The sequence below is a fragment of the Peromyscus eremicus genome, chromosome 16_21, assembly GCF_949786415.1.
Source record: "Peromyscus eremicus chromosome 16_21, PerEre_H2_v1, whole genome shotgun sequence".
Taxonomy (NCBI): domain Eukaryota; kingdom Metazoa; phylum Chordata; class Mammalia; order Rodentia; family Cricetidae; genus Peromyscus; species Peromyscus eremicus.
In genome coordinates this window covers 5,103,546-5,131,148 of record NC_081432.1, presented here as the reverse complement: position 1 = coordinate 5,131,148, position 27,603 = coordinate 5,103,546, and the positions used below count along the sequence as shown (strand labels likewise).

General features: G+C 45.0%; 1 protein-coding gene across 5 annotated transcripts in view; it reads right to left on the bottom strand.

The window, feature by feature from the left end:
- Window positions 1–27,603, bottom strand: part of Mapk14 (mitogen-activated protein kinase 14) — a 63,554-nt gene that overhangs the window by 31,895 nt on the left and 4,056 nt on the right. For all 5 annotated transcript variants that reach the window (XM_059281986.1, XM_059281984.1, XM_059281985.1 and 2 more), the window contains exons 2-3: window positions 5,710–5,839; window positions 3,228–3,286 (exon numbers count right to left, since the gene is read on the bottom strand). In XM_059281986.1, coding sequence (XP_059137969.1) covers window positions 3,228–3,286; window positions 5,710–5,724 — 74 coding nt within the window. In that variant the 5' untranslated portion in view covers window positions 5,725–5,839. The remainder of the gene's footprint in view (window positions 1–3,227; window positions 3,287–5,709; window positions 5,840–27,603) is intronic.

The window sequence follows — 27,603 nt, the reverse complement described above, 5'->3', positions numbered from 1 at the left end:
GTTTTCAGGAGACACAGGCTCTGGCACACTCAGTGGTGTAACACTGGACAGTCTTGTTATCTGTGTGGCCCTGCAAACCTTGCAATCCTACTGAAGAAGTCTGTTTTCTTAGGTGAGCTCTAAACTGACTCTGGAGAGCACAGAAATAAGCACTGCTCTGGACAGGTGCTAATTTCTGACTGCTATCAACATCACACAAAGTCAGCAGTGAACACTTTCCTAAGAGCAAGCTCAGGTTCCCCACTGTTTCCAGGGAGCTCGCTCGCCGCAGTCCTGCAGGTTCTTGGCACTCAGAAGTGTTCGGTAGGTAGGCAGCACCTGAGAGCTGAGACTAGGGAGGGCTGGGGGTTAAGAGCACCGGTTGCTCTTGCCCAGGAGCACACTATGGCTCACAACCACCTGTAGCTCCAGCCAGAAGATGTGACCTACACAGACACACAGACACTCTTACACACACAATAAAAAAAATAAATCTAAAACCAACCAACAAACAAAAAAGCCGGGGTGGGGTGGTGGTGAAGCAGCACTAGGGAGGTAGAGGCAGGTGGATCTCTGTGAGTTCGAGGCCAGCCTGGTCTACAAAGCGAGTTCTAGGACAGCCAGGGCTGTTACACAGAGAAACCCTGTCTCAGGGGGAAAAAACCAAAACCAAAACCAAAAGAATTGTTAGAATCCAGCTGGAGGTAAACAGAAAACAGATGCCTCTACCACAACCATGCACTTGTTGAATCAATGAATGCAACTTTAGTTTACTGGTGGTTGTGGGCTTCCGAACTATGGGGGATAAAATGACAGTCAGTAGAATTTAACCCCCCAAATAGACATCGGCCTTCATTAAGACCTTTCAATGGAGGAAGAACAGGTCCATTTTCCATTCCAGGATGCTCAGTTAAACCCAAACACCATACCTGCTGGTCCATAAATCATCTTTTTCCCTTTTAAAGTCTACCCTCACTAAGATCTCAGGTTAAAGCTCAGACCTAACTCTAGTGTTTTCCAAGGTAAATCACAAAACACTGCAGTAGACTTTGTTCCTCACTTAGATTCCACAACATTCTCTTTTCCACCCTGCTTACAGCAGGGCTCTATGGTCTGTGCTCAGCTGTGTGTGGAGCCTCTGGCAATCCTTGGAAGCCTCTGTTCTGGCGCTGAGACAGGGCTGCAGGAACAGCATGTCACTCTTAGTTACTGCCAGTCCTTCTCTTTACTTGCTTCCCAAACTCTCATTTGCAGGGTCAGGTTCATGTGGCTGAGTTCCTGCACATGGGCCAAAGTGCCTCTCCTGCTCTCTCATTCCATCCCTGTCATTCACCTCTCCCTGTTTTCTCCCTTTTCTATAAAGGGAACACATGAGTGAAAGTATCACATGAGTGAAAGTGCCTGCCTGTTTTGTTGACACGCAGCCCGAAGGAAGAGTGGGGAATAGCTGGTTCTGTACTGGGAGCACTGGGAGTGAAGTGCTATAATCTGGATGCTGAGTGACCCGACCCCACAGCCCCATGGGTCAAAGGGGGTGCTATGAGAAGCAGTGAAACCTCTGGGCGGCAGGGCTTAGGTCATCAGGGGTGTGGCTTTGAAAACTGGAATCCTGATCCCTTTCTTCCTTTTGCTTTCTAGCCACGAGATGAGTGGTTTTGTTATACCAACACTCGGTACCATTGCTACCTGACGTCTCTAGCAGAAGCCTAAAAGCCATGGGCCCACCCATCTATGACCTGGAACCTCTAAACCCACAAGGTGAAGTAACCTTTTCTCTCTTTAAACTAGCTAATTTTTTCCGGCACGTTGACACAGAGAAAGAAAGCTGACTAATACAGGAAGTTCAGGAAGAGCAGTAATGACCTACAATTCTGTTTGGCTTTTACAATAAACATCCTTTCCACTTAGGAATGCCAGAATTCCAGCAAGACCAAATATGTAACTATGCTTAAGATGTTTCTTCTTGGGGCTGGAGAGATGGCTCAGCAGTGTGAGCACTGACTGCTCTTCCAAATGGACCTGGCTTCAATTCCTAGCACCCACATAGTAGCTCACAACCATCTGTAACTCCAGTCCTAGAGGATCCGACAGCCTCCTCCCTCTGTGGGCACTGCATGTACATGGTGCACAGATACAGGCAGGCAAAACATCCACATACATAAAAATAAATCAACCTTTCTAAGAGGCTTCCTCTCTTCCGCACATCGTGTCTCTAAAGCAGATAGGGTAACTTAAGGGAGAAGGCTGTACTCTGGCTCAGTCCCAGGACAGTGTGGAGTCACAGACGCAGGAACCTGAGACAGGTGCCCATACTGCACCGGCACTCAAGCAGAGAAGAGCTAGGAGCGACTGCGCAGCTTGCTTTTCTCCATCCTATGCAGCCCCAGATGCCCTGCCGAGGGAATAGTCCCAGTCACAACTTAGATGGCTCTTCCCACATCAATTAATTCACTTACATTAATCCCCACAGGCATGCCCAGAGGCCATCAGTGAAAAAACACAGGGTGTTAATCAGATACTAGGAAAGCTGCTGTGGTGGGGAGGCTGGACTTGCACAGGACACCTGCTGGAATCGGTCTTGCTCTCACAAGTGTGCCACCCAGCGTGTGAAGACATTCATGAACAACGAACAAACCTTAGGAGTGATGAGAAGAAAGAACGGCCCCATCTGAGGTGCGTTCTGTCTTTTCCTACACCCCGGCAGTTTCCAGCCCGGGTGTTCTCAGAGGTGACTGACTACTAACACAGCCATGCACCACCTTTCCCTCGCTCTCTACTTCTGGCTCCTGAGACTCCCAGGCTCTGCTTTCCAGGAGGGACCAGCCTGGAAGAAATCTTTTCCAACATGGAGGGTTGGCCATCTGCCCCAGTACAAAAACTTTCAGGGATCAGAGTGTTGCTTCAGTATCACCTCCCCCATCCATGACGGATCAAAGAGGGAAACACCTATGTGGATTGGCATTTTAGGAAAAAAAATTAGAGTCAAAATTCCCTATACTCACTCCCTCTCTGTGGAACTTTTGTAAGGACTCGTCGCTGGCTCTGAACAGGCCACACTGTGCCTGAAATGGTCCAAGTGCTAAAATGCACCATGCATACATAGTATTTACTTTCCGTGCTCCCCCGCAGGAACCCAGGAGAGGTGGGTGACAGAATATTCTCCAGAAGTCTGAGAACTGTTGAACAGTTCTGGGGGCTGCTCCTCCCCATCCTCCAGCTGACGTTGCAAATGCAAAAGATCCACTCACACATCGTTGAATTCCTCCAGGGACCTTGCAGGTGTAAACACGTCCAACAGACCGATGACCTGCAAGAACACATAGAAATGAAACAGTGGGAAAGCAGTGGGCTCCTCCAGTGCCCATTAGGTCTACAGTGTAAAGAGGACTAATTCCAAGTCCAGTTCCACCCGTGTGCTTAGTCATGACTTGCTACTCACACCGCGCTTCTGTTTTATACTTGTTAACATCATTTCTTTTGGGGGGTTGGGGGTGTGGAGACATCCCCATCATATGACATCATATGGCCCAGGGTAGCTTGGACTCCCGATATTCCTGCCTCCACCTCTCAATGCTGGGATTACAGGTGTGTGCCACCACCGCCAGGCAAACCCACTATTTTTTTAAGGCCAAATATTATCTTAATATATTCATCTTATTGCTATGATAGTTTCAAAATAACCTTAATTAGCAGGTATTTAGATCAAATGATTTAAAAACAAAAAAGAGCTAATAGCAGCCGTGTATGCCTATAATCCCAGCCCTTTACAAGTGAAGGCAAGGGGATCAAGGTCATCCTTGGCTACTGCTTTGAGGCCAGCCTGGGCTATGTGAAACCCTTAGTCAAGAATAGAATCACAAAATTAATTCATACTAACAAGCTTCCTGAATAACCTACTTTTAGCAGCAGTCTTTGAAACAAAGCAAAATTAAATCATTCCTGTGATTAAAAAAATACAAGAAACATGAACCTGGAAAAGACAACAGAAAAGCATGCTTCTCAATTCCCCACCAAGTTTTAATACTTGTGCTGGCTAGTTTTTATGTCATATTGGGAAGAGGGAAATTTAGCTGAGAAAATGTCCCCATCTGATTAGCCTGTGGGCAAACCTGTGGGTACATTTCACTGATTGAAAATTAATATGGATGGTGCCATGATGGGATGTTGGTCCTAGGTTCTACCAAAAAGCAGGCTAAGCAAGCCAGTAAACAGTCGAACTAACCTAGAAGTCAATCTTTAGGAAGGACTTCACAGCAAAGATCTCTAATTCTACAATGGTCCAAAAGTTGTCAGTCTGAAATAATACATTGTTACTAAACTTGGCACCCAGGTAAGCAACCTCTTGCTCTTCACAGTAAGGTCAGACCCTGGCTCCTGACACAATCTTTGAGGATTTGTTTTTACATTCAAGCTATGCAGTCCCCGGAGACATAACCATGAAGACAGCCTCTCAGTAACTGGCCCTCACAGCAGGTGCATGAGAGCAGGGTTGCAAGTTCAAGTCAAGAACAAGCCAGCACGCCTTTAATCCCAGCACTTGGGAGGCAGAGGCAGGCGGATCTCTGTAAGTTTGAGGTCAGCCTGGTCTACAGAGCGAGATCCAAGACAGGCACCAAAACTACAAAGAGAAACCCTGTCTCGAAAAAAAATCAAACAAAAAGAACAAGCCAGCTGACTCTGCTTAGAGTGACCCGAACAGTCACAGAAGACACGCTCCAGTTCTGTGTACCACACAGTGACTGTGTCTGTCACTTGCTACCATTATTAGTTTTTTGTATAAAAGAATGGATATTTGTTACGCCCTCTAGGAGCTTGGTTAGCTTGGTTATGGCTATTGCTACTCTCTTTGGAGGCCAGGCAAACTTGCTGGAAGTTTCGTTTTTTAAAAATATCTAGAGTGTGTGTGTGCACATGCGTACTCGTGTATCCGCAGAGGCCAGAGGGAGGCACTGGATCCTCCAGAGCTAGAATTACAGGCAGTTGTGAACCACCCAATGTAGTTGCTGGGAACCTCTACAAGAGCAGCAAGTGCTCCTGGACTCTATCACCTCTCCAGGCCCAAGCCTTGGTTCTTCACTGCATAAAACTGTTTTTACATTTTAAGTGCCTAACAGATGTCTGCAGGGTAGTCTGAGAGGTGAAACAATTTCTACATTAAGTTTAAGTCTTCTGGTCTTTTCCCATCTCCCCTTCAAACATGTCAGTAGAAAAGAAAACTGAGACATTCAACCTGCTTTGTTAAAAAACAAAAACAAAGCACAGGGCCGGAGTGGCTCAGTGGTTCCAATCCATCCAGGACTACATGGTGGGACCCTGTCACAAACCAACCAACCAATCTTTAAAAGACAGAACCACCAATACCTGAGTATAGGGCTTTTGCTACTAGAACCTGACCATCCTGATAAACAAAGACAGAGTGCTGCTAACAACAGCACACATCACCAAAACCCATCTTCTAGGGTCGCAGAGTGGCTCAGCCATCCTTCCAGGGGACAGAGTTCCGTCCTCAACAACTGATCAGGTGTCTCACAAGCATCTGTGACTCCAGATCCTGAACTAAAACTACAACTCTGGGAAGAGGCTCCATCATCCTCTGGTTTGACCTAAAGGCCCCATGGCACAACACAGAACATTCAAGCAGCAGAAAGTGAACCCCACCACGGGCTACGTGTCCACCACGTGCAGTGATGCTCACAAAGCCCCGTCTGTGCAAGGACAGGAGTGACTCACATTCTCGTGTTTCATGTGCTTGAGTAGGCGCAGCTCCCTGTAGGTCCTTTTGGCATGAATGATGGACTGAAACGGTCTCGACAGCTTCTTCACGGCCACACGATGTCCCGTCTTTGTATCAAAAGCAGCACTGGAGGGAGAACAAGAAAAAAATCCACCATTAAACGTGCTCCAAATACTACTTCTAATACTTCCAAGGCTACTTCATTTCCAAGTTCAATGTGTGGCTGGACACAAAAAGAAAAACAGAAACTAAGATAAAGACTACAACGACTCATCACCCACTGCCCAAGAAGCCTCCAATTTATTCTTGATGCTTCTTTCTGTCTCTTCTGTATTTTCATAGAGGAGCAGAGTAGTATTTTAGACTCTCCTGACCCTAGATAAGGGCCCCGAGACTCAGTTTGCAGTTGTCCCCCGAAAGCAGCCAGAGGCTAAGAGCCTACCCAAAGGGCGTGGCTATGTTGTAATGAACTCGTGAAGCCAGGCGGCCACCTGTGCAAAGGAGACAACACGGGTAATCTCTGTGTGGACCCTGTGCCCAGGCCTCTCTGTCACCTAGCTACTAGATGGAGGCCAAAGGGAAGGACTCAAACTACCCTGCTTTCAGGAGAATGAGCTCTTCCAAAGTGTTGGGCACTGCATAGACTGGGGTACAGTGGGAAGCCCCCCCCCCCGGGGGGGGGAGGAGTGGCAGAGAGAATAAACACTTACCATAGTGATGGACACAGTGACCACAGACTAAAACCCAGATGGGAGAACAGCACCATGACGCCAGTGCAGCATCAACGTTATAGGACGTTGAGCTCAGAACTCCCTTACTCCAGGAGTCCTCCTCTCACCCCCAAACCTATATGGATCCTCACGTTAAACATCAATTTGATCTGCATAACACTCTTGAATTTCCCATCTTCCTTTCTGCACCTTCTCTACCTCTCTGTGGAAGCTAGCTAACCAGACACGTCTCACACAGTCCCGCCATCAGAGGGCGCTCTCTCTGCAAGGCACTTTGCTGTAGCACAGGTGTTTTCACATCATTTCAAAACCACTACTTCCCATTTGCTTTCCAAAAGCCCCTGCTTGCTATTCTGAAAAAACTCTCAGCTCTGCTGCTGTTATCTATTGCCTAGAATTTTCCATCACCCACCAAAAGTCTGTCCTATCAGCAGAGTAGCCCTCCATTCCCAACTTCTGTCAGCATTCTTGGCGACCGCAACATCCAAGTGGAGGGCACATCCGACGTCCTGTTTCCTGACCTCTCAGGAAACTCCACCTCATGCAGCCACCTTCGGGACCACTCTCCAGCCCGCCTACTTTTCAGGTTGCTTCAGTCTGCTCCACTTGACTGCAGCTCTCTCCTGCCTTCGGTCCCCTAACTCTCCAACAGTGATAATCACTCCCGTTTGTCCCCTTCCCTTGGATAAAGCCTAACCCCGGGTGACCCCAACCACTTAATGACCTATGTCTGAATCCAAGGAACTGTGTTTGAAGCAAAAAAGAATGCACAATCAGACTGGTTGAAAATTTTAACTTCGGCGTTAGGGATTTAGCTCAGTGGTAGAGCGCTTGTCTAGCAAGCGCAAGGCTCTGGGTTTGGCCCTCAGCTCCAGAAAAAAAAAGTATGTTTTTTTAATTCTGAACATAATTTCAAATATGCTCTAAAATAGTGCCATTTCTTCATAATGGCATTTCTCCTCTAAAATAATCACTTGACATTTTTGCCCCCAGCTGCCCTTGGCCAATGCTCTCTATGGCCTCTCTTGCTCTAAGGCATCCCCTCTGATCAAAACCCCAGACTGACAGTGTTTTGAAGCCGTCCCACATCTTCTCAGGGATATTCCTCTGCATCCCCTTCTTTCTTTGTAATACTGGATTACATTATTACGCTATTTATGTGCGCACACATGGGGGAGGGCAGGGATTTGGGATGCGGATGGACAGAATGACAGAGACAGGCTGGGAATTGAATCCAGGGATGTGGATGGTAGGCAAGCACTCTACCACTGAGTTATAAATACATCCCTCTACTGGGTCACTCATTTCAGAATATGCTCTAGAAATTCCCCATCTCCATTAAATTCCTTTGATGACTCCCCACATAGTTAAAAAGTTCTCCACATTCCCAGGGTGTGGGAAGCACTCATGTTAGCCTCACCTGAGGATTTAAGAAACTGAACACCATCCTAGACCTGCACATCAGAAACTGGAGAGGCCAATGGGTTTGTATTTTCTCAGGAGCACTGCAACAAGAGCTCCTAACTACACCTCTACTGTTCAAAGTGTACTCTGGGGACCAGAGGCCCTGGCACTGTCTGAGAGTCCACCGGGAAGGCACAAGTTCTCAATGATTCGTCCAGCTCTTCAGTTTGAGAAACACAGCTCTAAATAGGGTGCTTGTTCCCAGCTCCCATTCCTCCTTCAATCCTGCCTGCTGGAACCGCTGCTCTTCTCAAGTCCACTACTGGCCTCTGTCACCAAGCACAAGGACCACTTCTCTGGATTAGCATCTGGCATGGTTACCACTTCCCCTTCCTCTTATGAATCCCTGCAGACATCCATAGGAACATTTCTACAGGTTTTTAGGACCTTCTCTGCATTGTATACTTCTTCAGGGATGTCCCAGACCGCCTTCTCCATCTCCTCCTGAGGACCGCCTCTACACCTATGTTCAACATGGAATGTCCTCCACAGGCATGTGCTAAACACTCGATTCCCAGCTGGTGACACCACTGTTTCCTTTTGTTACTGTTGTTGGAAAAAGTCTCACATAGCTCAGGTTTGCCTTAAACTCACTATAACTCCTCGACAGATGACCTTGAACTCCTGATCCTTCTGCCCTCTACCTCCAGAACACTGGAACCACAGATGTGCCACTGGGTCTAGCCTGAGAGAGTCTTAAAAATTTAGGAGGTGGGAGGGCCCAACCAGATGGCTCAGTGGGTAAGGGTTGGGCCTGACAACCTGAGTTTGATTCCTGGAACTCCAAACAGTAGGAGAAAACCAACCGAAAAATGTGCTCACTTCCACCCATACACACTAAAGAAATATAACCCTTTTTTATTGTTGTTTTTACCTAGGAGGTAGAACTTAGCTGAAGGAGGTTGCTTGGTTGGGCATCTTATCGGTTCTGCCCCCATGATGCTCTGCTCAAGTTTAGGGTCCAGGCAACCACAGACTGAGCCCCATGCAAAGGAGTTCAAGTAACCTTTGGTCTTTAAAGTACTCCTGTCAGGCCTTGGTCACAGATGAGAAAATTACCTACACAGCCCAAGTTAACTGCCATCGATAAACATAAGACTGACCCCGCCCCCCTCTTCCTGAAACCTCCTCACTAGGTGGCTGCATAGCAGGCAGTCCTGGGGAGAGACCCGTGAGCACTGAGGACTTCCACAACTGTCCCCTCTATCACTGTTACACCAGGTGATGTCCATCCAGTTGCTCCAGCCAGGCCAGACATTTGAATGTCACCCTTGCTCAGCGGGTAAAGGGGCTTGCCACCAAGCCTGATGACTGGAGTTCAATCCTACATGTTGTCCTCTGCCCTCCACACTTGGGCTTGCTCTCCCGTCCCCCTCTCACACACACAATTTCAAAATAATAAATAGGGCTGGGCTGTGGTGGTGGTGGTGGTGGTGGTGGTGGTGGTGGTGGTGGTGCACACCTTCAATCCTAGCACTCGGGAGGCAGAGGTAGGCGGATCTCTGAGTTTGAGACCAGCCTGGTCTATAGAGTCAGTTCCAGGACAAGCAAGTGCTACAGAGAACCCGCTTCATAACATAAGTAATATAATAATAAATAAATAAATAAACAAACAATGACTATTTTAAACTGAAGGAATTTCCTTGGTGTAGAGGATAAGATGCAAATTTTCTACCATGGCCTAAAGCTCAGATGAGATGACCTGATCCCACTGCTCACCCAATCAGTGGTCTCCATATGTGCTCATCCATCAGGACCATGTCCTTCCCCCACCCTAGGCCTACTCTGGGTGTACTGGCTTCTTTCAGTTCCTTAAACTATTTGGACAGGCTGCGAATAGAGTTCTTTCACCCCTACCCCCACCCCACCCCACAACTAAATCTTTATTCTTCAAGTTCTGGTTTAGTCACTCCCTCAGAGATGTACCTACCTGGCCTGAGGCAGACACCCTGTGCGCCTTCAGCCTCTTACATTCCCTGTGTTTCCATAAACCCCTAAGAAAACAGCCTTCCTTTTTTCCACTGTGTGTAAGTCCTTACTACTCTTTAAACTAAGTTCTCTAAACTGGTTTCAAAGTGGGGAAATGGCCATGGCTCCTACATGATGTGGCTTCTTCAAACCTCTCCTGGGATGAACCTGTGGGGAGCAGGGCAGGCCAGCAGGAGTGACTGTGTGCACAAGTTCAGTTCAGCTGGGGAAACACGACAGCTGCTCCATTACAACCAACCCACCAGGCCACTCTGCAGCTGGCTCCAGAACCAGGGATACAGGTTCTGCCCATCTGACTCCAGTAGCTGGCCAGTGGATGACCAACGCTTCCCCGGGACCCAGCAGCCCCCAGTAATCACAATGATTATTGTATGTTTATTTACCACCCACCAGGTAGTTAAACAAGGGCTGGGCTCTGGAGGTAGACTATCTGGGTTTTAATACCAACTCTGCCACTTAATAACCGTATAATCTTGAGGAAGTTAATTAAATTCTATCGACCTGATATATAAAATAAAGATGATGTTTGTATCTATCTAATCTAAGGTACTAGCTTTTATGGTAGCTTTAACAAAACCCTAATTTTGTAAAACTCAAATATCAAACATTAATAATGGCTGCTATTGCCACTCACCCTGGGTATCTTGAGGGCAAGATGTGCATCTGTTTCCCTCACCATCATGGTACAAAGGACTTATCTTAATTCCTGGCACGCAGGACATTCTCCAGGACTGCTTAACAAAAAACATACCAGAGAGTATTTTATAATGTAGTTATTTTGAGATAAGAAAGAAAAGCCTCAGTTTCCTCAATTGGCTCTGAACAGTTCCCTCAGGGTTGGACACACACCAGACAAGTGCTGGTCAGTAAACTGAGCTGCACACCCTTTTCTGGTTTGTTAAGTTGTCTACACTGGCTTGAATCTGTGATCCTCATGCTAGTCACTCATGTGCTGGGATTAGACACACGACACACACTACAAATATTATGCTATTTTTTTATGGATACAAAAGAAACAGTAAATATAATAGCTGATGTCACAAAACTTACCATCAACCTGGGATAACAAATATACATGGTTCCAGGAATGCCCAATAAAACAGCCAACAGTTAAACATTTCTCAAAACTCTGGACTTAAAAACATATATATTGCCCGATATGGTGGTGCACGCCTTTAATTCTAGCACTTGGGAAGAGGCAGGTGGAGCTCTGTGAGTCCCAGGACAGCCAGGGCTGTTGCACAGAGAACCCTGTCTTGGAAAGCTAATAAAAAGCACAAGCCATATATACTGAGGCCTGATGAAATGGTGCAGCAGGTAAAGGACCAGAGGGTGAAGGCACTTACTGCTCAATCCCTGGGACCCACATGGTAGAAGGAGAGAACAGACTACTGCGAGGTGTCCCGTGACATCCATTAAGTGTCAGCCTGTGAAGACACTCTCTCACTCTCTCTCTCTCTCTCTCTCTCTCTCTCTCTCTCTCTCTCTCTCTCTCTCTGGAGGCCAGTCTGGGCTAGAGTTAAGACCTTGTCTCAAAACACACAGACTTGGGTTCAAAATATGTGTCCTTTACAGCCTGGTCACAAGAAAACCAGAAAGGACTTGAAAATCCAACAGGAGGAATTTAAAGTCTAGTACATCCTCACATCTCACACACGCAGCAATCAGCAAGACTCCACAGTCTTTCGAGTACTGAGGGCAAAGAACAAGTTTCAAACACAAAAATGATCCTATCATAGGGAAATCCTGTATCCATACAGAAGAAATGTCTAATATATCCCAGACTTTTAACATTTTTGAACTGTGTGTTTCTATTCTTTCTTTTTTTTGTCTTTTGTTTTTTTGAGACAGGGTCTCTCTGTGTAGCCTCCAAGCTGTCCTGGAACTAGTTCTGTAGACAATGCGGGCCTCAAACTCACAGAGATCCACCTGTCTCTGCCTCCCAAGTGCTGGGATTAAAGGCGTGTGCCGCCGCCGCCGCCACCACCCAGTTATTCTCAGATATTCTTTAAAATCAAGGTTCCATCTCTCAAGCAGGCCATCAGAAGAATGAGAAGCATGAATCATCGTGCTCTGTCACTGAGTGGCATTCTCAACTTAATGAAACTACTAGTTAGCAGCAATTACATTTCCTTTGAAGGATACTTACACAGTTATAATCACCACATGTAAATTGGGAACCTAGATCCCTAAACCAGTCATTTTTCATTTTACCAAATAATTTTCAAATCTGTATTTTGCAATATTCTCACTAATGTAGTCTACCCAATCACCCTGTTATTGATAGGTACTTAGTCACACTAGCTGTTCACATACATACTAAAATACCATCTCAATGAACACCTCACTACTTCTTCCCTAATCACATGCTATGTTAGAACATATTAATTTTTACCAGAGGACACACACTCCCATTAAAACACACCTTACACACGAGAGACACGCAGGAATTATCTAGACACTGTTCTCATGTGTTGCTATCCCTCCAGCAAAGGCTACTAATGTCTCAGCTCTCCGCACTAAAATGCTCTTCCAAGGCTCTTTCCTGCTTCCTCTCCCTATCAGAGCAGTATTTGGAAGGAAGAGAAATTATGTGTTCTGTCCTAAATTTCCAATATCCAAAAGCAGAAATTCCTATAAAAACCCTTAAATCATGTGAAAATCCAACTGAAACTCAAAGGGAGAAAATTCAAGCTGCACCCACATGTGATCATGCTATATACTAGCCTGGCACTGTCCAGTTCCTTTAACTTCAAAGGGTAGTTTGTTTTTCAAGACAGGGTCTCTTTGTGTAGCCCTGGCTGTCCTAGAACTCACTCTGTAGACCAGGTCCGCCAGCCTCTGCCTCCCGAGTGCTGGGATTAAAGGCCCAGGCCACCACTGCCAGGCTGGAAAGGATAGTTTGAGACAAGATTTCTCACTGGCCCGTAACTCACCAAGTAGGCTAGACTGGGAGGCCGACAAGCCCAAACTGCCAGTCTGTGCTCTCCAGCACTCAGATTACAACGCACGCCACCACACAAGCTTCCCCTCATCTCTTAAAAAAATGCGGCTTCGCCAGGCCGTGGTGATGCATGCCTTTAATCCCGGCACTCAGGAGGCAGGGCCAGGCGGATCTCTGTGAGTTCGAGGCCAGCCTGGTCTACAGAGTGAGATCCATAACAGGCACCAAAACTACACAGAGAAACCCTGTCTGGGGAGTGGGAGTTGGGGGGGGGAGATGTGGTTTCTAGGGAATAAAATGTACCCTCTGCTGAGAACCACTATCTAGGGAAAGATGTCAAAGTCGCCCTATGTTGAGATCTAGATAGTAAGTAGACCTTCTGCCAACAGCCACAAGGGTGATCCTCAAGGGTGAGCCTTCAAAGAGGATCCTCCAGCCTCAGACAAATATAAAGGTCCTTATTTTATCACTGATTTCATAAAGACATTGCCACACAGGTATACTCTGCATTTTGAGCATGTTATGCTCCCCCCGCCCCCGTGACTTTCTTTTTAAGAGGGGCTATTTTCCAAAGCCTCATTACAATGCACTATCAGAGACACTTCTCTATTTTTCTGTTTCAAAATTTCAAAAACAAAAAATTTTAAAGTAATCATAAATAATTAACTCATTTCAAACAAATCTGAAACATCAGGCTAACCGTGTTACACTGAAGTTACTATGGTCTTGCTACTGGCATGGAAAAGGCTTTCATTTCAATAGTTCCTAACTCTTTATTTATGCTACAAATATGTGCTACACATCTAAGTGTGGGGAAACAGAAAAGGACTGGTGTCTCCGTAGGCTAATTTCCCTCAGTACAGAACTTTCCACCTTCTATAGTATCTGTACACTGTATGACAGCACTTATGGTATCATCTACTGCTGGGTAACAAATCATCCCAAAGTTTGGAGCTTTAATATGATTTATTATCTCCATTGTTGTGGGTCAAGAACTAGGGAGCAATTTAGCAAGGTGGCTCTAGCTCAGTCTCTCAGCAAGCTGCAGAAAGACATGGGCCACAGCAAGTCTCCCCTAATTGTTTTAAAATTTTATTTATGTGAAAGAGTGTTTTGCCTACAGGTACCATGTGCATACAGCAGCCACCAGAAGAGGATGTCAGACCCCTTACAGACAAATGAGGTGCCATGTGGGTGCTGGGTTTCAAACTCAGGTTCTCTGAGAAAGCAGCCAGTGCTCCTAACTGCTGAACCATCTCTCTAGCCTGAAAGTCATTTTTACATTTGACTGAGGATGGAGCATCCTCTTCCAAGGTGGCGCACCCTCATGGCTATTAATGCTTGGCATCTAGGCCTCTCCACAGAGTTGCTTCACAGGTTTCCCCTAGAGGTTCTGAAGAGAGGGCCATTTTGTCCCCTAGAGGACACCTGAGTCATTATGGGTTGTCATAACTAAGTCTTAGAGTAAAATCTTACTGGCACCTAGCAGGTGGTGTCCAGGGATGCTGCTTACTAAGCATCAACAGCAGATCAGACAGCCAGGAACTATGAAGAACTACTTGACCCCAGAGTGTATCAGAGTTGAGAAATGCTCTATGCTCTAGACCAGGGGTATCCAACCTTCCAAGCTGTGATAGGATGGTGTCATCTACAAATATGTTGTGTAGAATTCACAGCTATCCTAAGATGCACATGGCCAGCAATGCGGCCTGTGAATCACAGCTTGAATATGCCTGCTCCCACAGCAGGAATCCCAGAGAAAAAAGCAGGACAGCAGGTACAATCTTATTTGTACCTCCTGCAGTCACACTCATTTCTGCCTCATTCTACACAGCAGAAAACTGAGCCACCAAGTACAGTCCTCAGTAGAGGGGAGGGGAACTAAGCTCTGCCTCTCAACAGGGGAGTGTCTGTCTTAATTCTTTATACAGATGGTCTTCAACTTTGGTTCTACAACACCTGTAAGATAGTGAGAAGGTGATAAGCATACAGTAGCAAGTACTTGGAATTCTGATGTGACCTTCCCCAGGCTGTGGATAAGCAGTCAGATACTCTCCCAATGCTCAGCAACAGTGTCTGTCCCAGTAAGCCATGTGCTCACACAACAGTGTACTGCTGCTAAGGCAAGACATTGAGGTGGACAGGTGTTTAGGAGCCCTGGGACTTACTATTTCAACTTACAAAAACAAAAAAAAAGAAATGCAGGTGGTGGCAAACACCTTTAATCCCAGCATTCAGGAGGCAGAGGCAGGAGGATCTCTGTGAGTTTGAGGCCAGTCTGGTGTACAGAGTGAGTTCCAGGACAGCCAGGGCTACACAGAGAAACCCTGTCTCAAAAAACAAAATAAAACAAAACCAATGTAAGCCAAGGAACACCTGTGCTGGTATTTCCAATGTATCTTTCTACATATAAGACCTTTTGTTGTTGTTGTTGTTTTTTTTTTTTTTTTTTACTGATCTAGAAAATTCTACTTAGCAAATTTAAACATGCACAGTGCCATACGGAAACAAACCAATAGTCAAAAGACGAGTTCTAGTTTGGGCTGTGGAACTTTTTAGAAGGTGATTCTAGGCAAAGCTTTCATATACCTGTTTCCAAATAATAAAACAGGGAGTCCCCAGCACTGCCTGGCTTGAAATACTGGGAAGAGGCTCATATAAGGTTAAGTATATGAGCGCACATTACCAACTATAAAAAACTAGTAGTTCTTGCCGGGCAGTGGTGGCGCACACCTTTAATCCCAGCACTCAGGAGGCAAAGGCTGGCAGATCTCTGTGAGTTCGAGGCCAGCCTGGTCTACAGATTGAGTTCCAGGACAGGCTCCAAAGCTACACAGAGAAACTCTGTCTTCAAAACAAAACAAAACAATAACAAAAAACAACTAGTAGTTTTTAAAACTATCTTATTTTTATTTTTAATCATGTGTTTGTGTCTGTGTGCCCCCCGCCCCCATTGGATTCCCTGGAGCTGGAGTTACAGGCAGTGAGTTCTAAGCTTCTCCACACTGGTGCTCAGAACAGAACTTGGATCCTCTGCAAGAACAGCATACATTCTCAACAACTGAGCTATTTCCCCAGCCCCAGAGGGTAGGTTTAAATACTCCAAACTGAAATCAACTCAACTATAAAATAAGTTTGTACCTCCAGTTTCCAGCATGGGACTTTCCAGGTAGTAAACCCTCAATATTTTTATACCGCTTTCTTTCAGATTGGAATTTGACCACATCTCTAAAGTAACAGTAAAAGAGAAGATTATTAAAATATTACTGAGAGTCCTTGAAATCCTTGATCATTGTTTCACGACTCTGAGATGGAACCTGGGAACTACCGTAGTCAGCAATATACTGTAGCCAGTCCTGTGGAGACTGAACTCAAAACCAAGCTCTGCATGCTTGTTTCCTCCTCCAGGCTGTGAGAGGGAGCAGAAGCTGTGGTTTATCTCTATCCTTGGCATCTAGTCGTGACCTGAACATAAAACAAAAATAATAAACACATACCACAACATCACTCCTGACCTCAAGAACAGAGGAGCCGGGCACTCGGAAAGACAGAGGTGTCTGCAGACAAGTGCTGCAGACTCTGCCTCTTCCAGTCAGTCCAGCCAGCACTTCAGACAGAAAGCTTAACACCATCCCTTCCCTGGGCAGGCAGCAAGGAAGCAGCTCTCAGCTGCCTACAGAAGCCCTACTAAGCAAGGAACACGCTTGCTTGACTACTCTGAAAAGCAGTTACCCGAGTCTTGACTTCTGGGGCTAGGACTCAACTATCGTAAGGTTCAAGTTCCACAAGTGACTCTGAAACACAGTGAGAATCACAGCTGGTCAGGCTGGTCCTCTTCACAGCTGTTCACTTACTACTATCTCAAATGTTTGTTCCTTTTCATGCTCCCCACTGAGGAGTTTACTCAGCTCTCAAAATAATTCTCAGAGCCTTTTTCTTCCACGAAAGCATTCTAAATACCGTAACTCACAATGCCACCACTTTTGTGTACATGCCCACAACATGTGCATATCGTTGCTATCCATCAGACAGTGTTCAAGGCTTATCTGATGGATAGCAACAAATTTTCCTCACAACAATAAATTCAAAACATAAATATAAATGCATACACACACACACACACAAAATGATGGTTAGTACTGTTAACTTGACAGGATCTAGAATCACCCGGGAGATAGGCCTCTGGGCATGACTATGGGGATTATCTTGATTATATTAACTGAGCTGGGAATACCCTGCCATTCCCTGGCTGGGATCATGAGCAGATCAGTAGGAAAAGGGAGCTAAACAGCAGCATGAACTCCTGGCTCTCTGTTTCCTGACTGTGGGTGTCATGTAACCAGCTGCCTGAAACTCAGAGGACCCAAACCCAGGTTCTCTGCAAGACCAATATATGTTCTAGCTACAAGATTCCTTCAAGCACCAACTTCATATCTATATAAGACTGAGCCATACAGATACATGATGTGAATCCATCACAAGAAAGTCAGTGCTACATCTTCCAAGAGGATCCTAAGGAAATGCAAAAAAGTAAGCAGGGGAAGGTAGGATGCTAGAAACTTTTTACATTTCAAAGACCTGGAATTCACAACATTAGATGTTCTTAGTGTTTTGAAACAGGGTTCTCATGATGTAGCCCAGGCTGACCTCTACTCACAAACGTCTGCCTCAGCCTCTTGAGTGCGGGATTACTAGTCTGTACCACCACAACTAGCACAAGACCGCAGTCCAAAACACCAAGGTTACTTCTTTTGTTTTGTTTTGTTTTTTTGTTTTTCGAGACAGGGTTTCTCTGTGGAGTTTGGTGCCTGTCCTGGATCTTGCTGTGTAGCCCAGGCTGGCCTCGAACTCACAGAGATCTCCTCCTGGCTCTGCCTCCTGAGTGCTGGGATTAAAGGTGTGCCCACCCCACCAGCAGTGTCCTCCCTTGCTTGCTTTGCAGGGGACTGAACCTAGACCTTCTGTACCTGCGAGCTGAGCAGTATTCTACCACTGAATTACATCTCAGAAAGACATTCTTGAAATTTGAAATCACGTTGTATGAACATGCCATGGCTGAGACTGTAAGATAATGCATCCAAAAGGAATATACACAAAGGAAAGAGAATTTAAGAATGAGTCATGATGCAAAATTAAAAAATAATATGGAAGCAGAGTAAAACTGCCCCGAAGATGAATAAGATAGAGAAACACAGAGATGAGAACAACAGAGCACTTTGAGGAGGTATGAAGATGATCTAAAATGGGGACCTGCAGGGACCTGAGTTCTAGCCTAGAACCCATATAGAAGTGCAGGGTATGGTGCTTGTGATCCCAGGACTGAGGTAGAGACAGGAGAGGAAGATTCCAGGGGCTTGTTGGCCAGCTAGCCTAATGTGAGCTCCAGGCCACTGAAAGATCCTGTCTCAGACGAGGTAGACTGTATCCTCTAGCCTCCACAAGCTATCCACAACGAAGATACAAAGCACAGCATTAAACATTAAAAGTTGCATATCCTAATACAGAATTAATTACTGCCACATAAAAACCCTCCAAGCAGTACCACAATTAATTCAGGAAAACACCAAAATATGAGTCTAAATAATAGGCTCCGAATCAAGAAAAAAGCTAATTTTCCTCAGTTACTGCTGAGATCCACAAAATTACTAAGGAATTCACCCTCTGTTATTGTGTAGTAATTTATTTTTGTTGTTGTTGTTGGTTTTTTGAGACAAGGTTTCTCTGTGTAGTTTTGGTGCCTGTCCTGGATCTCGCTCTGTAGACCAGGCTGGCCTCGAACTCACAGAGATCCGCCTGCCTCTGCCTCCTGAGTGCTGGGATTAAAGGTGTGCACCACCACCGCCCGGCTTGTCTAATACTTTAAAGACTAAAATGTTGACAAGAACCTTCAAAATGTAGATGAAGGAGTGGTGCGTGCCCATCATCCTGGCAGAGAAGAGGTAGGACTGCTGTGAGTCTGAAGTCAGGCTGGTCTGCAGTGTGCTCCAGCCAGGACCATACATCTAGACTGGGTAACACAAACTGGGTGCCGGGAATTGTCGGCGCTTATTTCCTTGTTTACCTGACACTCTCTTGCTTTTCTAATGTTTTTATTTTACTTAAGAAGGGGTCTCACTATTTAGTCCTGGCTGTCCCGAACACTGTATTTTTAGACCTTTGAAACCTACTGAAAGAAGATAGGAGAGAAAGGGCCAGAAAACACCAGAGATGCTGGGGGAAAACATTACCTTTAGTTTGGACTTAATGCTAATGTCTTAAACAAGCTTTCCTTTCCAGAAACATTTGCAAACCCTAAGTGGGTCATGACAAAAAGAAAACAAAAGTTATTCACATACATTGTTTCTTCACAACACCAGTTACCCACATGGCCAATGACATGCATTCTGTGTCAGCTGTCCCAAAGCTTGGGACCTTGCCAGTGTTCTCTGAAGCTCTCCTGGAAATAACTTTGAATGTCATGCTGAAGGAAGAAAGCAGCACTCCTCTCTGCTGACGGGTTGAGTGTTCAAGTTAGCCTCTAGTTTTTACTCAAGGCCAACTAGTCTAAATATATACAGCTGTATAAATGTTTTCAATGAAGGGTACTTGTCTCCCTAGACCCACCCCCTAAACAAGAGGCAACGTCTGTAATACAGTTTTGGCCATCACAATGGGAAATTGCTATAAATCTTGAGATTAGGAGATACCACTGCTGTTAAGTACACAATATCCTGTCAGACCCCACAACAAAGCATCAGTCCCGCCCAGAATGTCCACAGACTGAGGAACCCTGTTACACTATGTTTGGGGATATAAATGGAGTTTGGGGATGCAAAGAAGTAACAGACATACACTCTTAATTTGTTACATTTCAACCCTTTTGCCTGGTATCAGTATCAATGTACACTGAGACTGCTCATTTGAAAAGCGCATCCAATCATAAGGCACTCAGGCACGACACAAGGAATCAGAAACTAAGCAGCCAAACTGCAGCATCAAATGAGGGGATGACAGAGGCTGGGGAGATGGCTCAGTCAGGAAAGTGATTACACCAGCAAGTGTGAAGACCTGAGTTTGAGCCCCACTACCCACATTAAAAACAACATCAACAAAAACAAACAACCAGCCAAAAAATCCAGGGGGCCGGAGAGATGGCTCAGTGGGTAAAAGCACTGGCTGTTCTTCCAGTGGACCCCGATTCAATTCCCAGCACCCACACGACAGCTCACAATTGTCTGTAACTCCAATATCTGACACCCTCACACAGACATACATGCAAGCAAAACACCAATACACAATAAATAAACACTTAACAATAAAAAGGTATGATTCTATGTGCTTGTAATCAACCCCAGCATTTGAAGGTGGAAACAGGAAGGACCCTGAGGATCACTGGCCTGCTAGTCTAACTAATCCATGAGCTCCCGATTCAGTGAGAGATGCTGTCAAAAAATAAGGTGGAGAGTGACAGAGGACAATAGCTGAGGCTAACCTCTGGCCTCCACTCCACACACATATGCAAACACACATGTAAGAACATTTACACACACACACACACACACACACACACACACACACACACACACCCCTATCAGGGAATGACAGAAATGTATTAATACAAGATGTCAACATCAATATTTAACTGCAATCTAACACAGTGGCTTTTAGGGAGTAGAGTTTTGTTTTGCCTTTTTTTTTTTTTCCTTTTTACAGATGAGAAAGAGAACTAAAACCTTCATCAGCAACAGGTAGACAGGTAATAAAACATAAATAGAAACTATATATTCCTAAGTTTAAGTTCAAGGAGATTCAAGCTAGCAAAAGCCCTAAATAAAAGGTTTAAGGGAGAGGGTAAAGGCGGACAGTCGGCTACCAGGATACTAAGAATAAAGAAATATTTCTGCGAATTAAATTAGATCTGCTACAAGAAATGCAAGAGGAACTCAGTACTTGCACAAGCCAGACACCCCAAGCTGAGTATTACAGAAAGAGTAAAGGCATAATTACGAGCACATGACAAAGCTCCAAATGAACACAGAGCAAAGGGCTCAGGATCTAGACCAATTACTCTCACACCCTTTTCAACTAAAACAGCCTTCCAGAGCCTTTACACATCAAAAGGGGTTTTGTTTTGTCTTCTGACCTCTTGTGGGCACATGCTGATGTCATCCTTTCCAGATCTGAATCACCAGATGGAAAAGCTTCCCTGACACAGATTTCCAATACATATCCTGGCATCAAGCTGCCCTAGATGTGACAGGCTACTAGAATGTCACTGAACTGAGAGAGACAGATTCTTTAGAAATATAACGGAAGCTCTGAGATGAGAACAGACACTGAACAGATACAAAAAAGAAAAGCTACAGAGACTTCCGAAGCAACCCGAGTCCCCTCCCGCTTTTGTGTGTAGGTCAGAGGTTGACCTTAGGTGTCTTCCACCTTGTTTTCAGACAGGCTTTCTCACTGAACCTGGAGTTTACAAGCTTGGTTGGGCTAGCTGGCCAGTCCCTGCCACCCCAGCGCTGAGATCACAAGTGTGTCGTGCCCACCTTTGACGTGGTGCCCGGAGTCTAACTCAGGTCCTGATGCTTTCACACAAGCACTCCCATCTCCCCAGTTCCCTTGCTTTCTTGGTCTTCAAAACAATGCCTTGCACTAGCAAGATTAATGAATTAATCCTATCACTTGGGAGGCAGAGATCTGTTTGGATCTCTGTGAGTTCAAGGCCACACTAGGAACAACCAGGTGTGGTGGCACACACCTTTAATCCCAGCACTTGAGATCTCATGTCTTGTTTGGGAAAGACACATGCCTTTAATCCCAGGAAGTGATGGCAGGAAGCAGAAAGGCATATAAGGTGTGAGGACCAGGAACTAGAAGCTTTTAGGCTTTTAGCAGCAGAGGCTTCCAGTTTGAGGAAACAGGATCGGCTGAGAAGTTGGCGAGGTGATGTTAACTGTGGCTTGTTCTGCTTCTTTGACTTTTCAGAATTCACCCCAATACCTGGCTCCTGAGTTTTTATTAATAAGATCTTTTAAGATTTGTGTTACATCTGGCACAACGTGGAGCTCGAACTCACGACCCTGAGATTAAGAGTCTCGTGCTCTACCAACTAAGCTAGCTGGGCCTTTTAAGATTCATGTTACAATGAGCCGGGCAGTGGTGGCCTTTAATCCCAGCACTCCGGAGGCAGAGCCAGGCGGATCTCTGTGAGTTAGAGGCCAGCCTGGTCTACACAGCAAGATCCAGGATAGGCACCAAAACTCCACAGAGAAACCCTGTCGGGAAAAAACCAAAAAGATTCGTGTTACACTTCTGACTGTGCACTTCAAGCTTAGAGACACACTTTGGGGTAGAGCTGCAGGAGGGCACACGTACAACTTCCTTCATGTCACAAGCATAGTGGCAAGGCCTAAGAGGAGGAGGTTTGAAGGGAAACATGGAAATCTGTAACCATCTTTCAATGCAACAGGAGCGAACATGTTCAGGGTCTACAGTTAGTCAGACAGCAGGTCTAGACAGAATAAACATTTGTTCTAATACCTTTCTGTTATGTTGCCATGGGAATCTGTGTTTGCAGGAACTTACTTTCTGCAACCAGATGGTACAGCAGTAAAGGGAGACAGCTTCCAAGAATGAAGAAAGGAGCTACATGAAGGCAGCCAAGACAGGACAGCACAACTGTTACCAGGTATCTTAGAAGCCTATCTGTCCCATCTACTCAACCTAACAGTCCTTGGAGCCTCACAGCCAAAAAACATCACTGCCAGGGAACATACGAGGGAAAGGCAGAGGAACGGAAAACAGACGCAGGGCCAAAGAACACAATAAATAGGGTATTAAATACTCGGATACCCCAAGGAAGATAAAAGCAACTTAAAACAAGACCCAGTAGTGAAAAGGCCTCAAAGGCAAAGACGTTAGGAAACGCTCAACCCTCCAGCAGCTCAGCTCCTTTCCCGGCTGAACCCAACAGTTAATCTCTTCGCTCCCTTCCTTTTGGCAACAAAACCCTGAAAAAGCTGAAGCAAGCCCATGTCATTTAGAGTTGGAATGGAGTACCCTGAATTTCCAGAGCTCAACACAAATTGTGGCTCCGGCACTCTGGGACTGGTGGAATGAGAGCGTCAAGCATAGGTCAGAGCTCTGCAATGATTCATCTCTCTTGTGCTATCCTAAACCACAAACAGTTCCTCTGTCAGTTAAGGAACAGAAACGAAAAACTAGAGAACGAAATCCCAGCTCTCTTCTGTCTATAACCCACCTCAGCTTCCTTTCTCGGAATAAAAGCTGTTCTTACAAAGGCAAACATGACCTTCCAGAATCCCTACCAGCTGCAGACCCCTTCCCCTTCTGATTGCTCCCCAGATTCATTCTGCTTTAGCTACGATGATCACACAGCACAGGGTCTTTGTTTTTGTCAATCTTTCAATCCATAAAGTTCTTACCTCCTCACCCCACCATGTCCAACCCCTTAGGTCTTTTCTTAACTGTCATTTCAACCACCACCCTCTTGCTTAAAAGTGCAGCATAGGACGGCAAACAGTAGATGCAGCTGGTATGTGCAAGGACCGAGGTTCTTCAGCACTGGGGAAGACAAACAAGTGAAGCCACTCTGGGCCTCCTTTCCATGTCTCATATTCCCAACACCACTTACCCGCCGACACCATAAACGTGGCTTTTTTTTCCCACTGTCACCACGGCACAGCTTCAGGAAGGAAAGCATTTCGCACTTTATTAACATTCCATACTGTGTACCTGAAGAACAAGCCCCACAGTGAAGTAACCACACCACACACAGAGTCGTCCCCTGGAGACAGATGAGCCCACGATCCTGTATCTTTTCACCGTCTCCACAATCTATCCATTTCCCCATGACCAAAACTTAGCGACTGTCACAGACTCACCTGTACTATGTATCTCACTATCATCCTGGAATGAGAGCATGCTCAGAACCCTGGAACAACCTGTAGAGTGTATTTTACAGAACACTATCTTTTCTTCCCTGTAACAAATTCGTAAAGCCTCGTACCCTGGAAAACTGGTTAGTCCTCACTACAAATGTGCTTGGCGCACTTTACAAAGATCAAGCTTCTAAAACTGAAACTTAAAAAAATTCAAGTTTAAAGAAAGTTCTGGTTTTGTTTCCTCAAAAAATGTACACAATTTGCATATCCATGACAAGCCTGAGCAGAAACCCCTGGGTAAGGAACACTATATATACTGAGTGCACATATGGCAGCAACTAGACCCCTCTTGGTAGGACAAATCAGCTTTGTATCAAACTTCACAAAGAATAAAAATCTGAGGTATTTCCAGAGGCCTAGCAAGGCTTAGTTATTTCATTTTTATACACTGTACTTATACAACACCAGCATGGTTGGTCTTAGCTTTCCATAAATACACACTGATAAATTCCAAATGAATGGTGTTCATAAATCCAGAAGTTACCTATCAGAACTACCTAGTTTTTTCAGGAGAAAATTTCATCTGAGCACTAACTTCATTTTTAATTGATCAATTCTGAGGGAGTTCACGTGACTTAAAAGGGTTGTCATTTACCCTTTAGATCAGCTGCACAGCGACAGTGTAGATTACAGACCTCTGTCCTGTAATCACAACTCTACTGCAAAGACTGTACAAGAGGAGCTGTCACCACACAGCTTCAGCAGGCCACACTGACGAGAAGATACTACTCAAGTGCTGGAACCCCAGACCCCAAACCAAAGCTGCTCTGGCAAGTGTCTCCTCTAAACAAACCCAGCTCGTCCACACAACTAGGTTAAAATGCCAGCCTGGATGGAGGCTGGAGGGTAGCTCTCAGTGGATAGATAACATGCTTAGCATGCACAAGACCCTGTTCACTCACTAACAACACAAAAGGAGAAGAGAGAAGTAAAATCAGCCTCCAGAGCTAGAAAAGGAGTGACTGATAAGGCTTTAAATGGTGACAATAACCGACACACTGAAGAATCACATTAAAATGCAGTTAGTACTAAAGTGACTGAGTCCAAAGGATTCCTCTACATTTGAGCTGTAAGTCCTAGGGGTTCAGCACAATTCACAACACTGCCTACAGACGGCAACACAGACCATCTCTGGGCTGAATTAAAGAGAAATCAAAATCAAAAGCAGCAGATCTCAGAGGCTTGGGGTCCAGTGATATGCTATGAGTGGGAAATGGAATTCAATAAGACCGAACTATACAGCTAGCTGGGTTGAACACTTAAATTAGTCTTTCTCCCCTATTCATACAAACCCTTGCCAGTAACTGGGGCTGGAGACATGGCTCAGTGGTTATAAGCACTGGCTACCAGAAGACCTGGGTTTTGTTCCCAGGACCAACATGGTGGCTCATAACCATCTCTAACTCCAGTTTCAGAGGATAAGATGCCCCCTTCTGGCCTCCGAAGGAACCAAGCACACTGTGGCCCACAGATAGATACATTCGGACAAAAAACCCATACACATAAAAATAAATAAATCTAAACACACACACACACACACACACACACACACACACACACACACACACCCTCTTGTCAGAAACCGTGTTCTGGGTGGTTTTGTCTGTCTATGCTGTTCTTCAGACAGGGCTTCATTTCACTCTGCAGGCCAGGCCGGCCAAAACTCCGGTGGAAGTTATTAATTGTATTTAAATGTTTTTTATTAAGACTGGTAACATTCAGCAACTATTCTACTTTTAGTTACAAAAATAGTTAAGTGGGAGATAGGTCAGCTAAAAGCATCTTGGTATCCCACTCCTGAGGTACCAGCACTGGAGAGGCTCAGGCATAAGGATCAAGAGTTCAAGGCCAGCGGTCTGTCTTGAAGAAAGGAAAGCAGGGAAAAAAGCAGGAAGGGAAGGAAGAAGAGAAATGAGCTATTACAACTGAGAAAGTAAAAAGCACAGATTTCCCACTGGTCAAAAGTCAAGAAACTCATCTTTTCATTCCATGGAGTTTTGTTTTTACCCTGGCTCACTAAAATACAATTAATGATGAATGGCTATTAATATTTTTTAAAAAGCCTTATTTTTGTTATATTTACTGGAATAATCTTGTCCTATATAGTGCATTAAATTGTTGGTTTCTTAGAAGAACTTATCATCTTTAGCTACAAGTTTTGTTACGTTTACATGCCGATTATAAACTATGCATCACCATGCCTACAACACAGTAAGCAACCCATAAAATACAGCCATTAAACTACAAGTGCAACGACGAAATGAACCGTTCTCTTCTGCACGCTATCTCAAGAACCTAGCCACTGCTTGGAGGCATGCAATAAACACTGATGGATAAAGGGCTATAGATAATCCAGAAGAAATTCTCAATTCTCACTCCCAATGTATGGTGCCCAAGGGTGCCCAGCAAGGGGCTGGAAAGACCCTTCCCCGAGGGAAGGCGCTGAAGTTCCTGTTTGTATTTCCTTAAATTCACCACAGAGATTTCCCCCTATGTTCCAAACCACAAAATCAATGCTTTGCAACAATGTGGTCTTAAACAATTTTGCTTCATTTCCCTCTACAGACAAAGAACAAAGTTCCTTAAAACTTGAAGACTTAGTTTAGTTCCCTTTACTCTTTTTAAAAGAAAGGTATCCGTATAACCATATCAACTCTCAAATTTCTAGTCTGATTCTCATTGATCTGGGATTCACAACTGGTTACTACACAGGTTGCTACTTGACTTTTTGTTTTGTGTTGTTGCTGTTCAATGCATAGTGCAAATTAAAATAAAAACAGGCTTGAACTTTAAAAAAAAGATAAAGCTACACATCAAAGTGTGCCATGACCCATTCAGTGATACCTTTTTGAAGAGACATCAGGTCCAGCTCAATAAGCCATACAAAAATGCTGTGACAGTATAGGCCTTAACCCTCACCGATGTAAGACAGTGTTATCAACTGGACTGCCTTCTCTCTCAAGGCTTCAGTCTAAACCCCCTCAATTACTTGGATTCAAATGGACTTCATTATTTTCTAACATCAAATCGTCTCAGAGGATGAGGGTGGAGGAAAGGGAACACAAGGCCCAAAGTAGGCTAAAAAAGAAATTCAAGAAGCCAGGCGTGGTGGCGCACACCTCTAATCTCAGCACTTGGGAGGTAGAGCCAGGCGGATCTCTGTGAGTTCAAAGCCAGCCTGGTCTACAGAATGAGTTTCAGGACAGCCAAGGATCAAAAGAGAAAAGAAAAGAAAAGAAATTCAAAAGGTGTTTTCAGTTGCACCTAAAAAGATGCTAGCTGAAAACACAACTTTGGGCCTGGAGAAATGGCTCAGTGGTCAGTGCTCCTGTAGAGGACCCAGGTTCAATACTTAGCACCCACAAGGCAGCTCATAACTGTCTGTAACTCCAGTTCCAGGGGCTCCATGGCACCAGGCATTCATGTAGTACACACACATACGCATGCAAGCAAAATACCATACACATAAAGTAAAATGAATCTTAAAAAAAAAAAGAAAGAAAGAAAAAGAAAAATACAATTTCAAATAACTTGAGAGAGGTATCTGCTCAGCCATCATGCACAATTTTAGTTATCTTTTCCTCCATCCATAGGTTATAGGCTACATCTTAAATCTCTGGTAGAAACTCTGCCTCTCTGAAAAGACATGCAAGGAACTAAATAGTGGTTGTCACTGAAGGAAGAGAAAACATGGCTGGGGAACAGAAACAGGCAGCTTTTTGCTGTATACCTTTTTAAATTTTATACATAATGAATTGCTTTGTGTTGTTTGTGTGTTGCTGGGGATGGAATGCAGGGCCTCCCATATGCAGGGCC